This window comes from Spermophilus citellus (assembly GCF_964194105.1).
Source record: "Spermophilus citellus genome assembly, chromosome: 3".
Classification (NCBI taxonomy): Eukaryota; Metazoa; Chordata; class Mammalia; order Rodentia; family Sciuridae; genus Spermophilus; species Spermophilus citellus.
This window is the reverse complement of record NC_138184.1, coordinates 166166890-166190817: the sequence shown is the minus strand read 5'-3', so window position 1 is coordinate 166190817 and position 23928 is coordinate 166166890. Positions and strand designations below refer to the sequence as shown.

Here is a 23928-nt window from a genome sequence, read left to right as displayed (position 1 = left end):
AATGGAACTTTCCAAGTTATTTTGAGAAAGTGAGCAGGAAAAAAAGAAAGTGAGAGGAGGAATAAGACAGAGGAGACAGGTTTCCTCAGAAGAGACTATCACCCCTACCCACAGATTTCAAAAACTCAATGCATTCTAATAACAACCTCTCCTAGCTCCCGACTCAATCTTTCAAATAACTGGAAATTAAAAAGTTAAAACGGAGTAATATGGAGCATTGTTAGGTTCTCATAAAAACCTACTCTGCTTACACAGCTCCCTCTTGCTGTTAAAGGTTGCATCTCTTGCCAATTAACATGAAATAAGATTTGTATTTAACTCCCTTTCATCTGCGATATGTGATAAAATGCTGTTGTATAATCTCGCCTGATAAGCAGCTTCTCCTTCAGTTCCATGCTTCCTTTTCTTTGCTATTGCAAAGACACTGTTCAGTACCCTCATATTCTCTAATAGAGACTCTTATAATAGCCTTCGTGAATTTCTGCCTTTCATCTCTCTCTGCTTGAATCAATCCAAATATTATTAATGTCATGTCAATCAAGTACTCTGTTCAAAACTTGTTCAAGTTCTCCACACTGTCTTTAGAAATAACTTCCAAATACCACTGGCTAGTATTACAATCCTCCACCAATTTGTCCCAGATTTATCTCCCACTGTTCTCTAAGCAATTAGACAAATATCTGCAGGCCCATCCATAGATGACTGCCTCTAAGCTTTTTAATCAAAATATTTTCCTTGCTATAATGATTTGTAATGTTTCATTCCCTCATGTAAAATGACATCAAGCCTCCAAATGGTGTTTTGGGAATAAATCTTTTAACTGGTTTTATTGTATGGTCACAAATTCCTCTTATGACATAAAGGTAACATCTCTCAAAATATATTATATATGATATTTACATAATTATATAATAAGTTATCTTGATCATATTTAAATATTTGAATATTGTCGAAATAATATTCAATCATATTAAAAGATTCTAATGACTCAACTATTTCACTTACATTAAATACTTAGGTCTAAGTATATGAGACAAAATATTCATTATCATGCATGTGTTAGTTCTGCTAATGGTAATACACCTTGTATGGACTAACTTTTCCATAGACAGTGACAAACTATGTTTGTTAAAGAAGTTTAAAACCAACTATTTGAAGGTGCTTGAGTTTAGTTAAGAACAGACTGGAGAGTAGTTCAGTTGAGGATATTCTGTCATTTATGTGGCAAGAACTCACATAGAAAGTACAGATTTATCAGCTTTTAGATTCACAGATCCAAGACATAAAGTATATGATCAGTGAAAAATAAGGGGATATATTTAGAAACTAAAGTAGGCACCTTGAAACCTATGTATAAAGTATCTCCCAAATCATTGATAGATGCCTGAACTACATATGGAAACAGACCATGAAAGTTGTGACTGGAAAATTGACTGGCATCTTCCCATTGTAAGGGAAGTCCAGTAGAGTCCAGTCAAACATGGAGCTTCTAGAACAAAAATTAACCCTCTTAAAAATATAACAGAATCCTGAAAACATATATCTATAATGTCAAGTATACAATGAAAATTACTATATCTGCAAAGAAACACAAAAAATCATAGTTGAGAGAAAAAGAAAAACTAAACTGACCTTAAATGATCAGAAAGTAGAATTAGCATACAAGGACTTTAAAAGTCCTATACAAAACATATTCAAGAACTTTAAGGAAAATATAATCAGAATGAACAAAAATATGATGAAGTATAAAAATGAAAACTACAAAAAATGAAAGTTCTGGAACTGAAAAGTATAATGTGTGTTTTGTGTATGGAACATTAATGAGTTTAACTTTACAGCATATTGGAGATATAAGCACAGAAAAAAAAATAGAAATGAAATCATTTGTGGGACAATGCCTAGAAAACTAACAAATATGTATGTACATATTCAATATACGTACATATTCAATATGTATATTGAATATATATATATATATATAAACTTATGTGTATGGAGAGCATATATATATACATACACATATATACACATATATATGTGTGTGTATGTGTGTATGTGTGTGTATGGAGAGCAAAGAGTGAGTGAATAAAGCAGAAAGTTATTTAAAGAAATAATGGATGAAAACTTATAAAACATGAACTTATGCATTCAAGAACATTGGTAGCCTAAAAACTATACAGTTTCCCCTACCACCTCTACATACAAAATCACACTATAGAAAAACTGATGAAAAACAAACAAAACTTTCAAGACAAAATAATTATAAATAGGATATCATCAATATGAATGATACATTAATTTACATTTGAAACAAGGTTAAAAGACAATGAAACATTCTTAAAAGGTTAAAAGAAAAAAATATAACTATTAAGCCAGAGTTCTATATCCAGAGAAAATATTCTTTAAAAATAAAGATCTTCACAAAAATGAAAACTGAAAGAATTGTTGTTAGCAATTCTATGCCACACCATGTATACATTCTAATTTTGTACATTTGTATATATACTTGATATAATCTGATCTTGCACTATCCTGATTTGCCTTCTGCATCTCTTTCAAAATTTCTCCTATTATATTATTTGCATTTCTTTAAAATATACTGTGATGCATTTATGTGTGCTACTGAACTTTAATAATGTAGGGCAGCAAGTTAACATTTAAAATATCTTAATTAAAAATCCTCCCTATAAGGATAGATAACAGCTGAAATACCTCAATTAGTGGCACTCTCCAAAGGCAGCTATTAAGTACTTTGATATGACTAATTATATTTGTACCTGAGCACTAACTAGCATAAGGAATTTCAGAAATAATTTTTCAGTTGTATAATGAATAGTGTTTTCTCTATATGTTTATTAAACATATTCTATAGTCACTGCTGCCTCTTCATAAATGGAGTATGTGCATCAAGAGCTATTTGTCTATAGAATATCTAGAGCACTATTTTAATCTGTGCCCATCTTAATGTAGGGTTATGATTCTAACTAAAAATAAAAATAACAATTCCTGAGAGTGAAATACTGTTTCATATACTTCAGGGTAAAATGGTGATTGCAATGCTTCAAAGGGTAAAAATGAGTAAGAGCAAAGACTCCAACCCAGCTTATAGAAACAGACTCCATGACTGGTCTTTGAGCCTGCTTGTGAGTAAATGTTACATGAGTGGTCAAAGTCGGTAGAAATTTACTTTCATTCCATTTCATACCATATCACCTAGTGTTAGGGACTCAGGGAAAAAAAAAATGTACATCTTTCTCCCACTAACATATATCTTAAGTCAGCTTGAAATCCTGCCCTCTTCTCTGCTCCCCTACTCACCTGTCTAGGAAAAAGTAGTTACAGAATCAATAAGTCTTTGCATGGCTTTTGTAAAATACTAAATGTAAAATTTATTTATATAAATTATATGTGTGAATGTTTGTGTGTATCTGTTATGGTTTAGATATGCAGTGTTCTCCAAAAGCTTGTGTATGATACAATGCAAGGACATTCAGAGGCAAATTATTAAATTATGAGGTATGTCACCTAGTCAGTAGATCAATCCACTGATATGGATTAACAATGGGCTAACTATAGCAGATAGGGTGTGGCTGGAGGAAGAATAGATCACAGAGGGTATTTTGGGCATTTATATTTTGGCCTTTGTGAGCAGATCTATCTCTCTCTCTCTCTCTCTCTCTCTCTCTCTCTCTCTCTCTCTCTCTCTCCCCCCCCCCCTTTCCTGGTTGCCATGATCTAAGCTGCTTTCTTCCACCACACACACGTTCATGATGGTCTACCTCACCTTGGAGTCAGTGACTGTGGACTGAATCTCTGAAAGCATGAGCCAAAAAAAAGATTTCCTCCTTTAAATTCTTCTTTTCAAGACTTGATCATGGCAATGCAGAAGCTAATTAAAAAGTACATATATCTGTATTTATCTCTATTTATATATACACACATATATTCCAGTTTATGGATAAGTTAATAAAAATATACATAAGAACACAATAGAGGGCTGGGGTAGTGGCTTAGTGGTAGAGCACTCGCCTAACATGTGGAAGGCACTGGGTTCAATCCTCAGCACCACATAAAAATAAATAAAATAAAGGTGTTGTGTCCAACTACAACTAAAAAATAAATATTAAAAAATGTTAAAAATTGTTCACTAAATGAATATGACAAGAATTAATCATGTCACAGGTTTATAGCTGATATAGGTTTTAAAGGTCCAGAGATCATTTCTCTGTCTGGAGCAAACCAAGTCAGTACATTTTTACTGTTTCTATCTTTCTTGGGAAGAACTACTACAATTTTTGTTTTAAAATAAAGTATTTTAAGTATCACTTTTATTGGTGGCAGTGAATGAAACTATCTTACCTCCAAATGGTATCCAACTCTGATGAAGGCACAAAGTGGGTCAAAAGCTCCAGTACCACAGGTCAGAAGGTGCGTCCTATTATAATGATGTAAAACCCGAACATAATTTGCACATTCATTCTAAAGCGGAATCAAAATGAAATAAATTGATTAGTGTAATAGAAATGTCTAGCCATTTTTTAATTTTTTTTCCCCTAGCCCTTTATTCCACCTCCTATTTCACCATAAGTTGCCTTCAGTGGAGGGTCAAAGGAAGCAGATAAGAAAAAGATAAACGAAGAAACCAGGGTGACACACATTTTAGCAGAGAAGTGTAAATTCCATTTTACAATGAGAACAAAGCATTTTTCATGTATTCTAGATCATGAATGAGTATTTTTTAAAATGCACTGCTTAGATATGTATTCAGGCATAAAAATTTGCATGGCAATACGTTCCTCTATGTAATTAAGTTATTCTCAATGCTATTATTTTTAAGTATACCATAAACAATGAATCAACACAAGATTAAAAAACAAATAATTAGAGAGGGCTTCATTATTCAGAGAGAAATATATACAGACTGTAGGGCATTTCAGAATTTTGATATCTGGAAAAATATAACTTATGCCCTCAAATCCACATATTAATATAAAGCATTTCTAAGAGAATTTTCAAGTAAATAGAAGACTAACCAACAGAAATAACATCTCACTTTTAAGGTTATCTCCTAAGATTACTATTGCTATGAGATTATAATCCAAGTTTCAACAAGTTTTACTATTAAGGATCAGGCTGTAAACATTTCGTTTGGTGGGCCTTCTGACCTCTGTTGCGAATAAATGCAGCTATAGCATGAAAGCAGCCACAGGCAAAACAAAAATGCACATGTGTGTCAATGCTCTTATAAAACTCAGAAACATCAACTATAGGCTGTATTTGGTCCATAAGCTTCAGTTTTGTAACACTGGTTTTAAATGTAAGCTTCTTGAGAACAGAATCCTTATTTTACATATCATTGCATTTCCCAGTAAATCAAACACAGTATCTAGTATATAATATGTGCTTGAATACACTTTAATACATTAGTTACTAGTGGAGTTTTATGACTAAGATGTTGAGTGAAAAAAAATGTTTAGAATTGTTTCAAAACCAACTGGCTAATTAATTCAAATACCCTGTTGGAAAATTAGGTATTACTATTTCATTAAAAATAAATTATGAGAGGCTGAGGCAGGAGGATTAAGAGTTCAAAGCCAGCCTCAGCAAAAGTGAGGCTCTAAGCAACTCAGTGAGACCCTGTCTCTAAATAAAATACAAAATAGGGCTGGGGATGTGACTCAGTGGTCAAGTGACCCTGAGTTTAACCCTCAGTACCAAAATAAATAATTAAATAAATACTTAAATAGATTAATTAAATAGATAAATTATGAAAGAAGTAGTAAACTCTTTGAATGGCAAATATTACTTTGATAATCATTATATGCAATCATCAGTTGTGTGTGTGTGTGTGTGTGTGTGTGTGTGTGTGTGTATGTTTCTAGGGATTGAACCCAGGGCTTTGTGCATGCAAGACAACCACTCTACCAACTGAGCTATATTCCAAGCCCACTGTGGTTATCACTAAATGTAATATTTTGTAAGGACAGATTGTGATTTCAACACTTTAATGTTTCATATAACAATATTAGGATGGAAAGACAAGAAGATCTATTTTACCATAAGAGATCCATATGACATAATATCCTTTAAAAGAATAAGGAACTGAATTAATTATCCAGGGCACAGATATATTTATTTAATTTCCCACTCTTAACAAAATTTTATTCTGTGGGTAAGCCATATTGGTGATAGAATTTAGTCTTTCAGACAAGAGGAAAATATTCTATCCTGAGATTTCTGTAAGTACTTGCTTCTCTTTTGTTGACACTGTCACCACTTAAAGAGTGAACCAATTAGGATGCATTTTGGCTCAGCTGAGCTTAGATTGACACGGCCTAGGAGTATGTTCAATTAGTCAGCATCATGCTGTGAGCTAAGGCTGCAAGAATGTGTTGACTCAGTCCTTGGCTATGACCCAGTTGCTACAGAGAATTAGAAACTGAAGTAATATGTGTTAGTCATTTACATGGCATTTTCTTTTCCTAGTAAGGATAAATTTACTTTCAGAGAGAAATATGCAGGCCTTCCTCCCAGATGAGTATTACATTAGATCAATCACCCTCTCCTAACATCTGAGGTCCTCTTGTTGCCTTGTGTCAGGAAAGGCGTTGTAAACAGCATTTTCCTTTCCACAGGGCTGGGGTAGTGCCTCAGAGGTAGAGTGCTTGCCTAGCACATGTGAGGCACTAGGTTTGATCCTCATCACCGAATAAAAATAAATAAATAAAATAAAGTCACTGTGTCCATCTTAAAATAAATAAATCAATAAATAAAATAAAAGTTCAGACCTGGATGGCAGCTCAGTTTCTTTTAACTCTATATTGAAATTATCTTTCATATAATTGTAAGTTTACTGTATGTATATATTTATATTTTCCTTCATGAATTACATTGCATCTGTACTTTTCAAGACCAAATAAAAGTTAAATGATTCAGTCCTTCCTTTGTGCTTGATCAGGAATATAATAGATAATTTGTGTAATTTACAATGAATAATACTTACTGCATCTTTTCCTTTCATTATGCATTCTTCTATTTTTACTGCTGTAGTAGGCCAGTGTATCTGAAAGAGAAGATAATGTACTATTGTGGTATCTAAATATAAAAATAAACCACACTGAAAAACCATTTCATTTTCTTCTACAATTCAATATGTTTCTATTTTCCTCTGTTTTCTCAGAAGATAAAATAAGATTTTATCATCTTCACATAATTATTTGCACAATAAGAAACTTATCTATGAGCTTTTACTTCATCCTCCCCTCCTTCCCCTCCCCACCAACACACACACACACCATAATCTTTTCAAAGTCTCAGACCTTTAAGTCTGGTCACCCTTCAACCAGCCTTTCCCTGTGTTTAACCTGTCAAAACTTCTGCTTTCCAGTCTTTCTCCTGTACCCTACTGCATTTTTACTATGTAGCACAGAAACTAATGTATAATGAACTTTCAGTAATCCTTGCTGCACAAAAGGATTGAAAGTGACTCTTTAAATACTAATTTATAATGCATCACCCGCTGATATACCACACTACATGTTTGATTCTTATTTAAAACACCATTTATCAGTTTCCAATTGGATTTTAGAAAGTTTTAATTTCAAGTTTGTTGGCTTCCTTCTTAAAGAGAGAATGTATCAAATCTGTCTTTTTTTTCTCCACCAATAGCTAGCAATCTGCTGAGATCACAGGCAGAAATCCATTAGAACTTATTCGACAGATTTCTGTGATATTTATCTTTAAAGAAATTATTTTCTTTGTTATTTTCTTTTCTCAGACTCTTTTTCCCCTCTTTTTGCTTAAACTATAGAATCAATCATACTATATGCCAGACATTGTGCTAATAACTTTCTTTTTGTATTTTGCTTTATAAATTTGTGTGCAGAGGTTTGTTACAGTACTCAATTCATGGCTCAATATCATTATTGGTCTTGAAAGGCCTCTTTTTTATTTTAACTGTTTATTTCTGTCTCTTTCCACTGTCTCCATTCTACTTACATCCCTCCTCCAGGAGACAAATGTTATATCTTCCTACTGGGTATATTTTTGTTTGTTTGCATACATTTTTATAAGTATATACTATTGCTTTTGTGCATAAGTTTCTAATTTATGTAAATGGCATTGAATTTTATATCTTATCTTTACTCATCTTCTTCACTAAGAACTAGGTTTCAAAGACCACTTGATAGGTTTCTGTACCCATCTGGTCTGTTGTTTCTGATTGTTTTGTAATGACCAGGGTATGCATATCACACATTTTCTTATCTACTCTCCCAGGGATGAATGCCCAGATGGCCTCCAAATCTCTACCACATCAACATTGTTACCTATTTGCACATGCTTCCTTGGGATCTGTTTAAGAATATCATTAGTATGTATAACCAGGAGAGAAATTACTGAGTTCTCGGGTAAACATGCATTGATCTGAGAATGTAGTGTCAGACTGCTCTCCAGAATATCCCCCCATCCTCACTTGGCATTATCTGTCTAATATTTTGTGCTAAGCATTTTAAATACAATATCTAATATAATCATTATCAAATGTATCAAAGAGATGGTATTATCCAGGAAGCTTCATTTTTAAAAAAAAGCCTATTATTCCATGCAATCCAATGAAACCATAGATGTATAGGTGGAAACCAAGGATTCTGATCCATGTGAGTAACTGTAGCAACTGGTAGGTTCACAGACATCTCTCCTACCTTGAGAACTTAAGCCTCCTAGCTAATAGTTTATCTCCACATGTGCTAGGTCAATCTTCCTGTTCCACCAAAATGAAAATACTCAGTCTGCATCCTTTCTTGTGTTCACCTCAGAATTCCATGGGAGCAAACCTCATGCTAATGTGTCATTTTTGTGGACTCTGCTGGTCAGATCATGATGGACTTTATCTTTGAAGGATTCTGGTTCTCAATAGAACACTATAGGTCTTGTTTGGGTTTTTTTGGTTTTTTGTTTGTTTGTTTGATTTTCATTACTTCCAATAAAGCAGGTCTAGATCAAAATTTCTTTGGTTCCCTTACCTTTTTGTAGGCAATCACCCTTATGCTGTCAAGTTATCGTTATGGTGAAAGGAGTAGAAATGCCTTAGCTAAGAAGCATGGACCTCTCAAATTATTATTCATATTTTTACATACATCTTCTTCCTCCTTAGGAAGCTTAAGAATCCTTAGGAGTCTTTGTTAAGAAGGATTCAGGTACAGCCTACTACTACACAATGTTTATTATTGATAGACTCTACTTCTAGCCCTCACTGGTAGGCCAGATTTTTTTCCATCTTTGGCAGTTTGTTCCTGTAAGTTCTCATAAGTGTTCTCTCCCTATACCCATTATCATCCCATTCTGTGTTCTGTCAGCATGGGAAAATGCTCTGGTTATCAAACTAAATATTGTTGCTGACTGAAGTTCATTTTTATTTAATGAACAAACTATTTTCAGTGTCCAACATTCAAAAAGGAGAAACCCTGTGTGTAAATCCAGATCTTTGGTTTCTCTTTAAAAATTTTAAAGACAAGCCACACTGGGTATATGCATACTTGTGAGACTGTGTTCCACTGGAGTTGACATCTGAACTCTTCTTTCAATGGGTCATGTACTCCCTGACTGGCTTCAGGGTTTTTTTTTTTTTAATTATTATTATGCAACTCATCCCTGTAAACATTTAGGTTTTGAAATTTGATGTTTATGTTTGAATCCCAAATATGTTCAAAATTTAAGGGTTTTGTTTGTTTTTTTTAGCCATGCCCCATGAAACATCAGATAAGGCATTATCCAGACATGGAAGAGGTTCATCACTTACCAACAAATACAAGTGCTGCCACATGAGTACCAAAGGGAATATGTAGTGGCAATTTATTATAATAATTGTTATATGATTAGATTTTTATCATAGCAATAAGCACTCTGTGGTTTGAATCATAGGTATAAAGTGTTCTTAGGTATTCTGATGTTCTTGTTAGTGCACTGAGTCCCAAACAACTTTCTGCTAATGATGTTCAGCATCAGTTGCTCTTTAGCTTTCATAGTACAGCATGTAACTTTTAAGTGAAAGCATATGCATTTTTGTATGTTGCCACACAAGAAAAATACAAAGGATAAAAACAGGGATATAAAATAAACACTATTTTAAAAAAAACTAAAAATAAAACTCCTAAAGTATATGTTCTTGATTTTATCAGTGAATCCCTCAATGTATCATATGATTTAGGAAAAATATCATATTAATATATCAATGTCAGTTTAGATCACAGCTTTGCCTAAACCTGAGGAGGGTAGTATGGATAGTAGAAAAGAAAGCTGCAGATACTTTGGACTTTACCTGACCTACTATTTTTGGGGGGGAAATGATTGCTCTGGGGGATAGATTTTTCTCAGAGATTTCTAAGATCCATTCAACCTTGAGATTCAACTTGGTTTGGGAATTATGATTTATTATAGATGCATAAATTATTCAAATGGGTATTTAAGAATATGTACATGTATATATAGACTTTACATATAAAACAAAATGTAAATTCATCTTAGGATCATCTGCCACTGGAAAGATTTTCATGATTAATTTACTATCAACATGAATGTATTAGAGAATACTTCATCCATAATTAAGAATAATGCATTATTTTCTTAATATACTTTGTCAACAGGGATCTTGTTTTTAAAATATTAGCATACCTTCTTATTCATTTTTTCATTATTTAAAATGATGACTTCTTTAAACTCTATTTCTAGGCCATGATATCCTATATACTTTTTTTAAAAAAAATATTTATGTTGAGTTGTAGTTGGACACAATACCTTTATTTTATTTATTGTTATATGGTCCTGAGGATGAAGCCCAGGGCCACTTACATGCTAGGAGAGCGCTCAACTGCTGAGTCAAAACCCCAGCCCAATATCCTATATAGTCTTTTTTTTTGTTTGTTTTAGATGTGGATGGACCTTTATTTTATTCATTTATTTATATGTGGTACTGAGAATTAAACCCAGTGCCTCACACATGCTAGGCAAGCGCTCTACCACTGAGTCCCAGCCCCATCCCCATCCTATACATTCTTAAATCACAGTTTCATAAAGATTATTGCCAGGTAAACTACAGCATTTCTATACATCTTTTGACAGCTTTTAGTCCAGACTATTTGAAAAGTAGCTCAGTGAATTTTTCTGACATGTGAAAGGCCCTGGGTTCTATCCCCAGGACCACAAAATGAAAGAACAAATGAATGAATGAGTAAATAAATTAATAATCAAACAAAATGGAAATGAGACTCTCTTTTCAGGGAAAATGGAAGATTTATTTCTTGACCAAGATAATAGATAATGTCTCTCTCTGGTGTCATAGGATGGACACATTTGCTAATAGCTCCCTTGTAAGACTCAGGTTTTTCTAAGCTTTAGGTTCCTCAAATATAACACTTATCCACCGTGTGTGCAGTCTTCTGAGGCTGCTATGCATCACCCCCTGTGGGACTTAGGGGCAAGGAAACTGATGGAAACATGAAGCTCTTGCAGCCTGCTGTGCCTGGGTAATAGAGTCCTTTGTCTCTGACCCAGGAGTCTAATGTTTTCTGACAGAATCTAGGAAACTGTGACAGGCTAACTTGTCTTGAATATGAGGTAAAATTTCAGACCCTTCACAGTTTTGACACAAACAAAAGATAATATACTATGTGATGATGAAGAAAATAAATGGCTTTTCTAAAATTGTCAGAATACGCATTGTTCCTAACAGCAAACCTGATAATGGCAATTGCTCTAAGAATGACAAAATTATTCTTTCAGGCACATTTACCGAGTGTTTCACAGCAAAAACCTTTCCTGATATCTTTTCAACAGTTATTTCTCCCTCCTTTGTTCCCCCATAGTGTTCTTATTTTCTCTAAGACTAGAATGTTTGTGCATTAATTTTAGCTCTCTCATTACACTATAAATTACAGACAGCAAGGCAGTTACTTATTTCCATATGCCTACCAAGGCCTATCTGAACAATGCTTTAAACATAGTCTCTGCTTAGTGTCTGTTAATTGAAATGTATCAATCGACACACTTGTATCACAATAAACTTTGAGAGAGAAGATTCATTGACATGAAAATGTTGTTACCAAGTGGAAAGGAAATACTATAGGATGTTGGAAATAATCTAAGCTTTCAAAGATTGGTAGGATCACTGGAGGTAGATAAAAGGATACTGACCTGATCATTATGGGTAATTGGAAGGGAGAGAGGGAAATGAGTACATGATGAACACTCGCCAAAGCAAAATCCAATACATGGTAAACTTTTACTAAAATTTTATTGTTGTTTGGTTGGGGGTTTTTTGTTCTTGTTTTTTACCAGACTTTCAACAATTAGGACTACAGCCAAATGTTAACTCGAGTGACAAAATATGACAAAGAAAGACTTCAGGGGAAATGGAGAGTTATCTTTTTAAAGCCATGGTGTATACATGTTCTTCCAAGCTAGTAAGGAAAATTATTTTCTTCATTTGTTTTGGCAGTCAGAATGTCTTTTGGTTCTGCTCCAGAGTTTAGCATCTACAAAAACCCATAAAATTAAGCTATTTGTTCTGCACAAAACATTTTTAAAGGCAGTTAAACAACAGGGTGTAATGTTATTTCCAAATTATCTGTACCAAAAAAAGTACAAAAAGCAAAAGGTTAAGTACACACCATTTCATCACAATGCCCTACAATTTAGTCATTCCACTGCACATTAACAGGCCATTTACTATTCTTGCATTCAAAGGAGAAAAATAAGATAAAATATAAATTAAATTACAAAGTAATTTTTCTGACTCCCTGTTGAGTTTAATAATTATATAAGGATTACGGATTTAACAGCTTATTGTTACAGGATATTATAACAGAGATTAGGGTAACAAAAACAAATTAACAAAAAAGGAATAATTTAAATGTCAAAAATATTCCCTTCTATTTTAAGAAAATTAAATAAAGCAATCCAGTTAATGTAATCTATCTTCATAGAATATATTTAAGTGACTAAAACCCCATTATAATTTCATCTAATGTTGTCTTCCTACTTCCATTATTTTAATGAAAAATTCTTATTTATATTTTGACATTCTTTCTACTTTTTACATCTATGTATAATACCAGCATTCATCAATGTATATTGTAATTATACATCCTATAAATATCATTAAAAGCAAAAAAAATTGAATATGGCACATTAAAGTAATCCTAATGGCTCATAAATGGTAGTCTTTAACCTCACATACATTATCAGTATTAGTTTATGCTTTTACACTTAATTATAATTATTGTCATTATTCAAGTAGTTTATATGTCAGAATTATAATCTTTTGGACTACAAACTAAATTTGTTACATGAAAAGCCTATTCTCTAAAGCATCTGAGCTAGTATAACATTGTAACTATACAAACATTAGTGACCTGATGCAAGCCCCTTTTTATGGCTGAAATTTTCTCAATTGCTGTCACCAATGTGAAGGTCATTTGACATTCATGTAAATTATATTAATGCTTATCTACCACTCAACAACATTTAACTCTAGAGTCCAAACTTTTTCAACTTTGATTCAATAAATTTCAGAGAATGGGAAATGTACACATATTTTTATAAATGGAATCATCTAACAATGAACACTACTATATCTACAAATATGCAAATTAGTAGTGTAAATAGTTTCAGAAAAACAAGTCAAAATTTAGAAACAGAGAAAAATTGGTGATCAAATTTCTTAAATTGAAAGTTTAGTACTAAATATAGAAAATTCTGAGTTTTCATAAAATGTATCTTAAATAAATAAACATATCCATTTTTATAGCCTCATGGAATGGAAAAAAGCAAATAAGATTTTTTAACTTTGAAATAATATTGTATCTTCCAGAGAATAATTTTGTTTGTCAGCAAGTCATATTAATTCTCATATGTGTACAGATTGCAAGAGGTGAAGACAAAACTAGACAAGTTAACCTATTAGTTGGGATGGAATATTGGAGCCTCCTGGGGTTATAACCCTTGCCATAAGTAACCAAAGGCATATGATTTCTTGTAGGAATGGTTAGTGGTTCTCCACTACTTTCGCCAGCAACTAACTGTTCTGCTAGTTCTTAAGCATTGGTGGAGTCTAGTGCAATTATACAAAGGGAATAGAAACACAGGGAAAGAAACCCTGATTACAGAAGGTTTGGAAAGCAAAACTAATGGCACACTAAGACCAATTGGGAGTCATAAATTTCACCCCAAAGCAGTAACCAGGTCCTCAATGCTGTGACACAGTGGAAAGAGCACAGGCTTCTAAGAATCTGGTTTTAATTCTAACTACTGCTTTAGGGTTTCATGGCTCTAGTCTCTTCACTGCATATATCCAACGTGCTGCTGCTAAAGTAATCACACTAGACTACAATTCTAATTATATCATGCTCACATTCAGAATCCTTCCGTGACTCCTACATTGCCTAAAAGATTAAGTTTCAACAGCATAGCATTCAATTTTCATCAGGAGCTAGTCTCATACTTTCACCCTTACCTCTCATTGTGGATCCTGTTCCCATTCTCATGTAGCCACCCACCTGTCTACTTCAGCCAAGGACATTAGCCATAGTTTCACACTGCTCTAAAACATCTGTCCTTTCTCTTTCTACTCTATTCTTAATTCCAATTTTTGCCAATTTAAATTTTATCTTCAAAGTTCAATTTTAAGATATATCACCTCCAGTAAATACTCTCCATCCCGAGCATATTAACAGTTTCCTAGTATTTTATTTGAACACATTATAATCCATTCAAATTATGTTATATCACATGTGTATCTATGGATCTTCTCTCTCATAAATATTTTAGAATAAAGACTGATTTAGTCTTTAAATATTTATTTCTCCATATGTTTCTTAAATTTAATTAAATATTCCCTAAAAGTTTATAATACTTCTATACCTTTTGTGGGAATAACAGTATATTAGATTCATCTAGTTTAAATAATAATCATTTTAAGTATTTAGACAATGCTTAGGATACACTAGGCACTAAATAATTCATTTAAACCTCTCAAAAAATAAGAAAAAGCTACTTTCTTTATCACTATTCATGGCTGAGAAATAGAAATGTGGGATAACTTGTCTTATGGCCTCATCTTCTAAGTGGTAGACTGAAGTTGGGAGTGGAAGCAATCTACCTATATAATCTGTGTTCTTTGTTATGTTATAATTGGCTACTTTTCAAAAGGTCTTAATAATATATATGAACTAAAATACATTGAAATTTTAAAATTAAATTAACATGTTGACTTTTTATGACAAGTTTTGAAAAAAAAATATTGACTGTTGTTCACTTGTACCTTAGTCTAGAAATAAAATTTTGATCAGAAAGAGGACGTTAAACCTTCAGAGAGTAAAGAAACAAATGTACCAATCTATACTTCTGTGTGGTAAATGCAAATCTGACAAGTATAAATAAAGAAATAAGATTTTTCTCATGGATTGTAGGAAATAATATGAAATTTTTCCAATATTCTTAGTTGTTATGTGGGAAGCCTTTACCATGTCTAATATCCAAGGAGTCTTTTTTTTTTTTTTGCTGGGGGTGGGGTACTAGGGATTGAACTCAGGGGGTCTTGACCACTGAGCCACATCACATTCCCAGAGCTATTTTGTATTTTATTTAGACATAGAGTCTCACTGAGTGGCTTAGTGCCTTACTTTTGCTGAGGCTGGTTTTGAACTCACAATCCTCCTGTCTCAGCCTCCTAAAATGCTGGGATTTACAAGAGTGCACTACTGCAAGGAGTCTGTTCTTAATAATAATAATCCTAGTTTTAACTTGTTAATGGAATTTCACTATTTTAAAATATTATTTTATATTATTAGCTCTTATAAAACCACAAGGAAATGATTTTGATATCTTCTCTGTTTGAATTACCAAATTGAACTATTTGAATTACTAAAAATTGTAAAAATATTGGGTTGTTGCCAATACTTTGCAGTTATTTCTCTTTATTTGGCTTTCCTCAAGCATAATGCTAATGTATTTAACATAGTATGAGTTTTTAATGAATTATTTATTAACTCTCAAAAAACTTGACAACTAATTTTGAACTATATCTCAATGTAAAAAGAGAATTTAATTCTACTATGTAAATCTGCTAATCAGGAAATCAGTAATGATTTAATAAGCTGTCACTGTCTCTTTTGGTTAAATCTTGACATTATAAGAAAGCTAAATAAATTGGGGGTGGATGGTATGAGAAGAAATATATACATTTCTTTTCTAATTATGAGACTGGAAGTTCTCTCTCAATACAGAACTGTAATCTAAAAATTGTTCAGTAAGTGAAAGGAAATTTAATGAGAACTCTTTTAACAAAAGAAAGGAAAAGGCAAGTCAAGCATGAACAAACCTGAATTCTTGTGGCTAGATCCCCATTCCAATTTAGAGACTTTAGGCTTCATCACAGTTATCTTATAGAGCTAGATCAGAAGCAGGATGACCAACAAGCAATCAAGCAAAAGCAAAAAGCAAAAAAAAAAAAAAAAAGCAAAAAAAAAAAAAAAAGCAAAAAAAAAAAAAAAAGCAAAAAGGATGTTTTGTCTTTTCCTTTCCAATCCTCTGCCCTTATTAATGTCCTAATGTTGCACATTATGATAAGAATGTCTTGAGATGCTTTAATGTTTTTACCCAGTTAAGCCTCTCCTCTAGTTAAAAGCCAAAGCTCCCTTTCCACTTTAAGCAAAGGCAAGAAAAAAATCCCTTTTAAAAAGTTTTTAGAATGCTACTGATGAGACCAGAGTTCTAAACTATTAAGTCTGACACTATTTGAGAATTTGAAAGACTTTTAGAGAATGATATACAAAACTACCCTATTTTGGAATTTGGGGGGTTCTCACAATAGAAAAACCAAATAGAATTATAAAGTTAAAAGTTTTAGAGTGAGGGTATGATTTAACACCAGGATTGGCTCTTCTATTTGTTAGTGAAGGTTAAGGGTCTTTATGAATGTGGCATGGATACAACAGTGCAGAATTTCATTGTGAAAGAGTAGCATTCTGTGGTCTGGGAAACACACTAAATTAAATAATTTATAAAACAGCCATTTCCTAAAAATATAATATAGTATGTCCATTAAATGATATGTTCTCACTTATTTTAAAATTGCATGGGAAAATTCAGTCTTATCTATTTGCATATCTGTAAGTTCTATTTCATATACATATATGACAACTATTCATTTTGTACCATATAATAGGATCAGAATTTTCCAGGGTATATAGGGATACATAATACTCCAGCATTTCACAATCTTGGATGCATATTACACACACCTGGGTGGGATTTAGAAAGTATCACTATGTATTTCTCACTGCATTCTAGGGGAGGAGCTAAGGCACCAATATGATTTACAAGATCCTTAGGTGTCTACAAATGTGCAGTCAAGGTTGAAATTAGCGACACACTTACATTATTTCAATGCCTACATTCTTTTCATGCCTGCATCTTCAAAGATGAACACATTACCTACTCAAAAGGGGCCATCTTACAAAGTACCCAGAGAGGTAAATAGTCAATTATTTTAACTTTTTTTTTTAGTTGTAAATGGACACAATATCTTTATTTTGTTTATATATTTTTATGTGGTGCTGAGGATCAAACTCAGTGCCTCACATGTGCTAGGCAAGCACTCTACTACTGAGCTACACCCCAAACCCACAAATAGCCAATTTTAATACAAATATGAGACTAGAAATTAAACTGAAGGATAAGAAAGGGCCATGAGAATCTGAAAATCTTGTTAGAAGAGGAAAGAAACAGCTAGGAGGAAAAAAAAACCTAAAAAAAAAAAACTCCAAAAAACAAAAAAACAAATGTTTGGATTTTATTTCAGGTATTCTAGGGAAGAGGGTATGTAAGAATGAGTTTTGCATTAGACAGCAAATGAAAGTGGTCTTATTGGCAATGTGTTAGTGTGAACAAATGGGAAACAGACTAAAAAGGAATATATCATGAAGACCTATCTTTCCTAAAGTGAGAAACATATATTACTTCTACTCAGAGATTTTACTCAAAGATTTTAGAATGCTTTATAAAATGGAAATTATCAAGAAGAAGTTATTAACTGGGGGCTAAAAAAGGAACTCAAGAATGTACTATCACAGGAAAACTACAGCATTATTTACACTGGCTTCTACTAAAATTTAGAATTTCTACCATATAAATGTTGAAAGCAAACTACAGTAGAATTAGTGGTATCTGCAGTTTCATTATCAAGAGAAATAAAAGATATTTTGATGTGACTTTAAAGTTGTTGCAGTTATATCAAAAAATTATTAGTAATCATCATTAATTTGAAATTATGAAACTTATGAGATATATTGCAAGATCTTATTATTTAATAGATCAATAAAGAAGCCACAAGTTATATCACAAGTTATTTCTCATATTATGACAGCTATATTTCAATATATTCATTTTTAGCAAACTTTAAAGTGGTGATTTTTAATGTTTTTATTTTTAACAATGCAATTTTTAATTGATACATTACAATAATATATAATAGTGGGATTTGTTGTTACATAGTAATATCTTGGTATTTGCATTTCAACCTCTATGTTTATACATTTAAGGGTCCATAGGCTTTGTCATGACTGCCAAACGGATATTTGACACACAGAAAAGTTATGAACTCCTATGCAAAATCACATTTTCGTTGAGTTTATAGAAAGAGAGGAATGATAATTTAAAAAGATAGAAAACAAACAATTCTTTAAAAAGGTCAACAGATTCAGAGCATGTGCAGAATGACTGCCTTTCATAAAAGGAGACAGAGTATCTCCAATGTAGCAAAAGAGGAGAAATAAAGACTCACAGAAACAGTAGATCCTTGATGAAAAAGTGAGAACCTATGTGCCTGATGCATTCATTTTATAAACGAAGTTAAAATTTAAGGTTATTCATCTTCCCTGAAGAGATCAACAGGGCTAATCCATCATGACATATCCCTGTTGACTACAGCACCCTAGGAATCACTGACCCTAACCCCAGGCCAACAATCAAAACTTGGACTCCCAACTCATATGGCTCTAGTCAGCCCCCAATCTGACCCTATACTTTTGAATGGTTCAAAACTTTTGTTACAGCCCCTAGAACATCATTAGCAAAATCCCTTGTAACGTCAAGTTTTTCCCCTGTGTTCCTTTACCTTCTTCGTGTAATTAATACCAGATTGTCCACTGAGACAACTGTATCTCCATCAGGCATCTCCAAAGGTGGTGGCTTTTTTTATTCAGAATGCACAGTGAGAAAGATATTTTAACCGATTCTTCTTGCCTCTTCCAAACTAATTTTCCTTCTCTTCAAACTCATCATTTAAAATATAATAACAAAAATGAAAACTCAGCTACTTGAAGTGCATGTCATCACAGCCACACCATCTGTCACTTTCTATAGTCATCTACCATCATACTTAATCTTTCTCTCTCTATTATTTAATTGATGATTTAAAAAAACAACTTAGATCCTCTTCACAACAATTATTCATCAACCATCACTTGGGCAATCAGTCTTACCCTTTGCTACTTCAATGATCTGGTTCTTACATTAACTTTTACTTTGATACTATGATGTAAATTCTCTACCTCTGCAGCCCAATGTGGTAACATGAGCCACAACTAGTTACTGAGTCTTGAAATATGGTTAGTGGGCATTTTATTTGAGCATCACTTCCTTAAAATATCTTTTTCTCACCACCCTGCTCTCCCTATCAACCTCTTTCCTCGTTTATCTATCTAAGCTGCTTTATTTCTGTTTATAACACTTATCACATTTGGTATTATAGAATATGATTATTTTTTCCACTGTATTTTCTAATTTTCATACTCTGTGTTCTGTAATAATAATAATTATTAAACTTTTTTTTTAAAGAGAGAGAGAGAGAGAGAGAGAGAGAGAGAGAGAGAGAGAGAGAATATCTTTAACATTTATTTTTTAGTTCTCAGCGGACACAACATCTTTGTTGGTATGTGGCGCTGAGGATCGAACCCGGGCCGCACGCATGCCAGGCGAGCGCGCTACCGCTTGAGCCACATCCCCAGCCCCATAATTATTAAACTTATAATAAAATAAAAATAACTAAAAATGAAATTACAACTTGTTAAAATAATAAATTATTGGTGCACAGACAAGAAAATCAAGGGAAGGGTATTGAGAAATATGTAGATTGCGGAGATCACTGGGTGAAACGTGGGTGTATGTGGATCACTGACAATTTACACATTGCTGGAGGGAGTCACACTTCATGTAAACACAATGGAAAGCTATTTGGCATCATTTTGCACAAGTGACATTCACATGTACTATCACTAGCAATTCTACTGCATACATACCCTGAGAGCTTTCATGTATCTGTGCCTCTAGAGATGTTTACCAGAATAATCATCGTAACACTGACAAAGCCAAATACTATAAGTCAATCAACTGTCCTCAGATACTGAATGGATAGATAAATTGTGATATGTTCATATGAAGGAAAATGTTACACAGTACATGGTGCTCACTGGGTGCCAAACACTGTACTTGGTCCTTGTCAAAAATTAACTTGTTTTTTAATCCTTAGAGAAGACTAATATTTTCCCTCTTACAAAATTCAGAAACAGGGGTATAGAGATTAAGGATTTTTCCATGTATTATATATGCAAAGCCAGGATTGGAGTTATGCTCCTAATTTACTATTCTCCCTCTATCAGTAAATAAGCTAGAAGCAGAAGTAGCATGATGGAACTGAAAAAAAATGACACTAAATGAAAGAACAGAAAAATCAGAAGTAACCCCAGGAGACTGCAACATACTATTGGATATCAGTTTCATATGGCTGGGGAAAGTGGGATGCTGGGGATGTATGTGCCTTTGGAGATTGTATCCTGTCCTCCTGGCTCCAACCTTCTCTCTCTGCTTCCCAGCCACTACGAGCTAAGGAGCTTTCTTCTGTCTCCACCCTTCCACCATGGTGTTCTGCCTCACCTAGGATGCAGAGATGTGTAGCCCACCATGGGCTTAACCTCTGAAGCCATGAGCCCCAAATAAACTTTATCTCCTCTAAGTCGTTATTGCCAGATATTTTGGTCACAGCATGAAAAGCTAAATAACATTCAAGGAAAAGATGAACATAAACCCCAAGGTAACAACTACTTCCATGCATCAAAGGGATGTAGGAAGAAATATGCAGAAGACAAAGGTAGCCATCTCTGTAGTAGGATTGATGATATTATCATTTCTGAGTTGACTAGTGGTTTTGTAGATGTTTGTTTTATTATTATACATTCTAATGTATTTATGCTATTTATATCTTTTATGGATAAAATTTAAATACATTTAAAAAGATACAAAAACTAATAAATAAATAGAAAGTCACATAGTGATGAAAATGGGCTTTGGTCATATTTTCAAGAAGACTGATTTAAAGAGGAAGGATTTGTATCACTAGGTAGATCCATGGTTAAGGTTCTGTGTGCGTGTGTCTGTCTTTATGGTCTTTATGGTCTGCATCCAGATTATGGGAAAGTGGACTAGATGTAGTAGTTTGAGTCATGATGATATTGCCTCCCAGGGGATATCTGGCAATGTCTGAAGACACTTTGTGTGTGTGTGTGGGGGTGGGGGGCTATGGGGAGGACTGTCACACAACTGGCACAACTGACAACCATTGAGTAAAGATCAAGGATACAGCTAAAGGTCCCAAAGTGCATAGGACTCTACCCTCTCCAACTAGGAATTATTCAAAGTGTCAATATATATTATCCCAAGGCAGAAACAGAGGCACAGGGATTAAGAAACCAGTGATAGAAAAAGCAAAGCAGGATGGATTAAAAGTATAATAGACAATAGAATGAGAGTCAAGTCCAGACAAGACAGGAGAGCTTTGCCCAAAAGAAACACATAACATCTCCAGAGCCTGTAGACCTCCTAGGGACCAACCCTATCTTAAGCCCACTCCTTTAAACAGAGTCATGGAGTAGACCTCATTTCGACTTTGGTGTAAGTGAAAAGAAATACAAAAGGTCTATTCAGTTTATTGTTAATCATTCTGGATAAACAGGCACAATAAGAAAAAAGTGCACAATAAGAAATATAGGTGAGGTAAAGCTACATCTATGTTAACAAATTATAAGCCACAGGGCCCCTCCTAGGGACTTGCCCTTACTGTGGACCTGAGAGAGGCCTTAGTAATGATGATTTTATAACTTTGAATTAACTGTATTACTTGAAAAGCCCCTCATCAAAATGTATGAATTTTGGGCCCCATGGAACAAGGATCTACCCCAAATGCAAGAAAGTTATTCAATTTAATAGTTTTTATACCTACTCTCCATAACATCCTTGCTAGATGCACCCTGAAGCTGAATGGTCACATATTACTCTATTTAGTTCCCTAAGAGGCAGTTCATAAAACCACATCACTCTCCCGGTCTCCCCCTCTTACATAGTTTTTACAGGTCATTTCCTCCATAACAACCTATCTTCTGGCATTAAAGGCCTGAGGGCACAATTAGGCCAAGACAATAAATGAGAATAAGTAGGTGATTCAATTCCCCCTACTCTGAAGGGGAATAACTTTAGAGTGGAAAGCTGCTATCTTTTGGTCTCAAGGTGCACATAGGAAACAATAGCCCAGAAAAATTGTTATGAGTTTTGTGTACATGAAGTCACCTAAGATACTCATTATAAATGTGGATTCTAATGATTCTCTTCCTAAGTATCCCATGATTCTGGTCCAAATATGGTAAAGAGCCATTTGCTCGACACAAGTATTCTTAATGTTCTAGGATGCCATATCCTTTGGGAGATCTTTTAATAGTTATATTTTAACAATTTTAATAAAGGGATCAATCTATGGCTGACTTACTTATGATTCCCAGTTCAGAGATTCCTTTGCATAAAATCAGCATATGTAGATGATATCACTGAGAGCGGAAAAAAAAATAGTAAAGATTGAAGTGGGAAAAAGACCATCCAAGGAGTGAGAGAATATCCTATTGAAATTAGAAGGAGATCATGTGTGCACATGCTCACGCATGTGCACGCACATGAATGTGCAGAGAGCAAGAGAAAAAGCAATATACACATGTTTGAAATCAAAAGAGAACCATAGAAGAAATAAAATTAAAGTGTTTGAAAGAAGGACTTAGGGTAAAATACAATAATTGTTTCTACTCTATTCTGCAACTACTAAAATGACAGTAAAAGAATTAAAATGGCATAATCCAAAAGGACAAATAAGACTGCAGTACACACGCCAAAGAAATATCAGCAACATTTTAGAAATGCTAAAACATATGGACAAGTGCTGACTGGCTTCACACACTAGCAAAAACAGAAATCTAAATGCCTGCAAGGTGAGGGATGCCAATAAGCATGCTGATTCCTGAAAAAGAACTTTTCAGAAATCAGAGGTCTACAGAGTGAAAAGGGGATTGGTATTGATATCAGTGAAAACACTTCAAAGTATGAATACTGAGCAGTAAGCCCAAACCATGGGGGGATTCTAACTTCACGGAGCAGCAGAAAGAGTCCAGAGCAGAGTGGGAGAAAAAAAAAATGTGAGAGAAATAATGGGCATTTTCCAGAACTGAGGTCATGGGGTCTCTCCTAGATAGGTTCATTGGGTTCCAGCACAATGGATGAGAAAAGACTACTGGTAGAAGAAATATGGGACAGCTTAAAAGACCGATGGTAGAAAAAATATGGGAGAGCTTTAAAATAGATATTAAAAGGGGGATTCTAAATGCCTGGGCTCAGGAAACAGCTTATCTACAAAACTTTGAAATCAGAATTGCATCATAATTATCAGCAGTTATTTTTAAGCTTGAAAAGAATGGAGCAATAATTCTCAAAATTCTGTAGGACAAACTCTAGTAAAATAACAGGGTAAGACTCATTTTTTAATAAAGTGTAAACATTTCA

The 23928-nt window shown here is 33.6% G+C and overlaps 1 protein-coding gene across 1 annotated transcript in view; it reads right to left on the bottom strand.

Annotated features, from left to right (window-relative positions):
* SEMA3E (semaphorin 3E) overlaps nt 1–23928 on the bottom strand; it is a 256690-nt gene that overhangs the window by 88716 nt on the left and 144046 nt on the right. The window contains exons 3-4 of the mRNA XM_081288174.1: nt 7004–7063; nt 4360–4479 (exon numbers count right to left, since the gene is read on the bottom strand). Of these exons, the coding sequence (XP_081144300.1) occupies nt 4360–4479; nt 7004–7063 (180 nt within the window). The remainder of the gene's footprint in view (nt 1–4359; nt 4480–7003; nt 7064–23928) is intronic.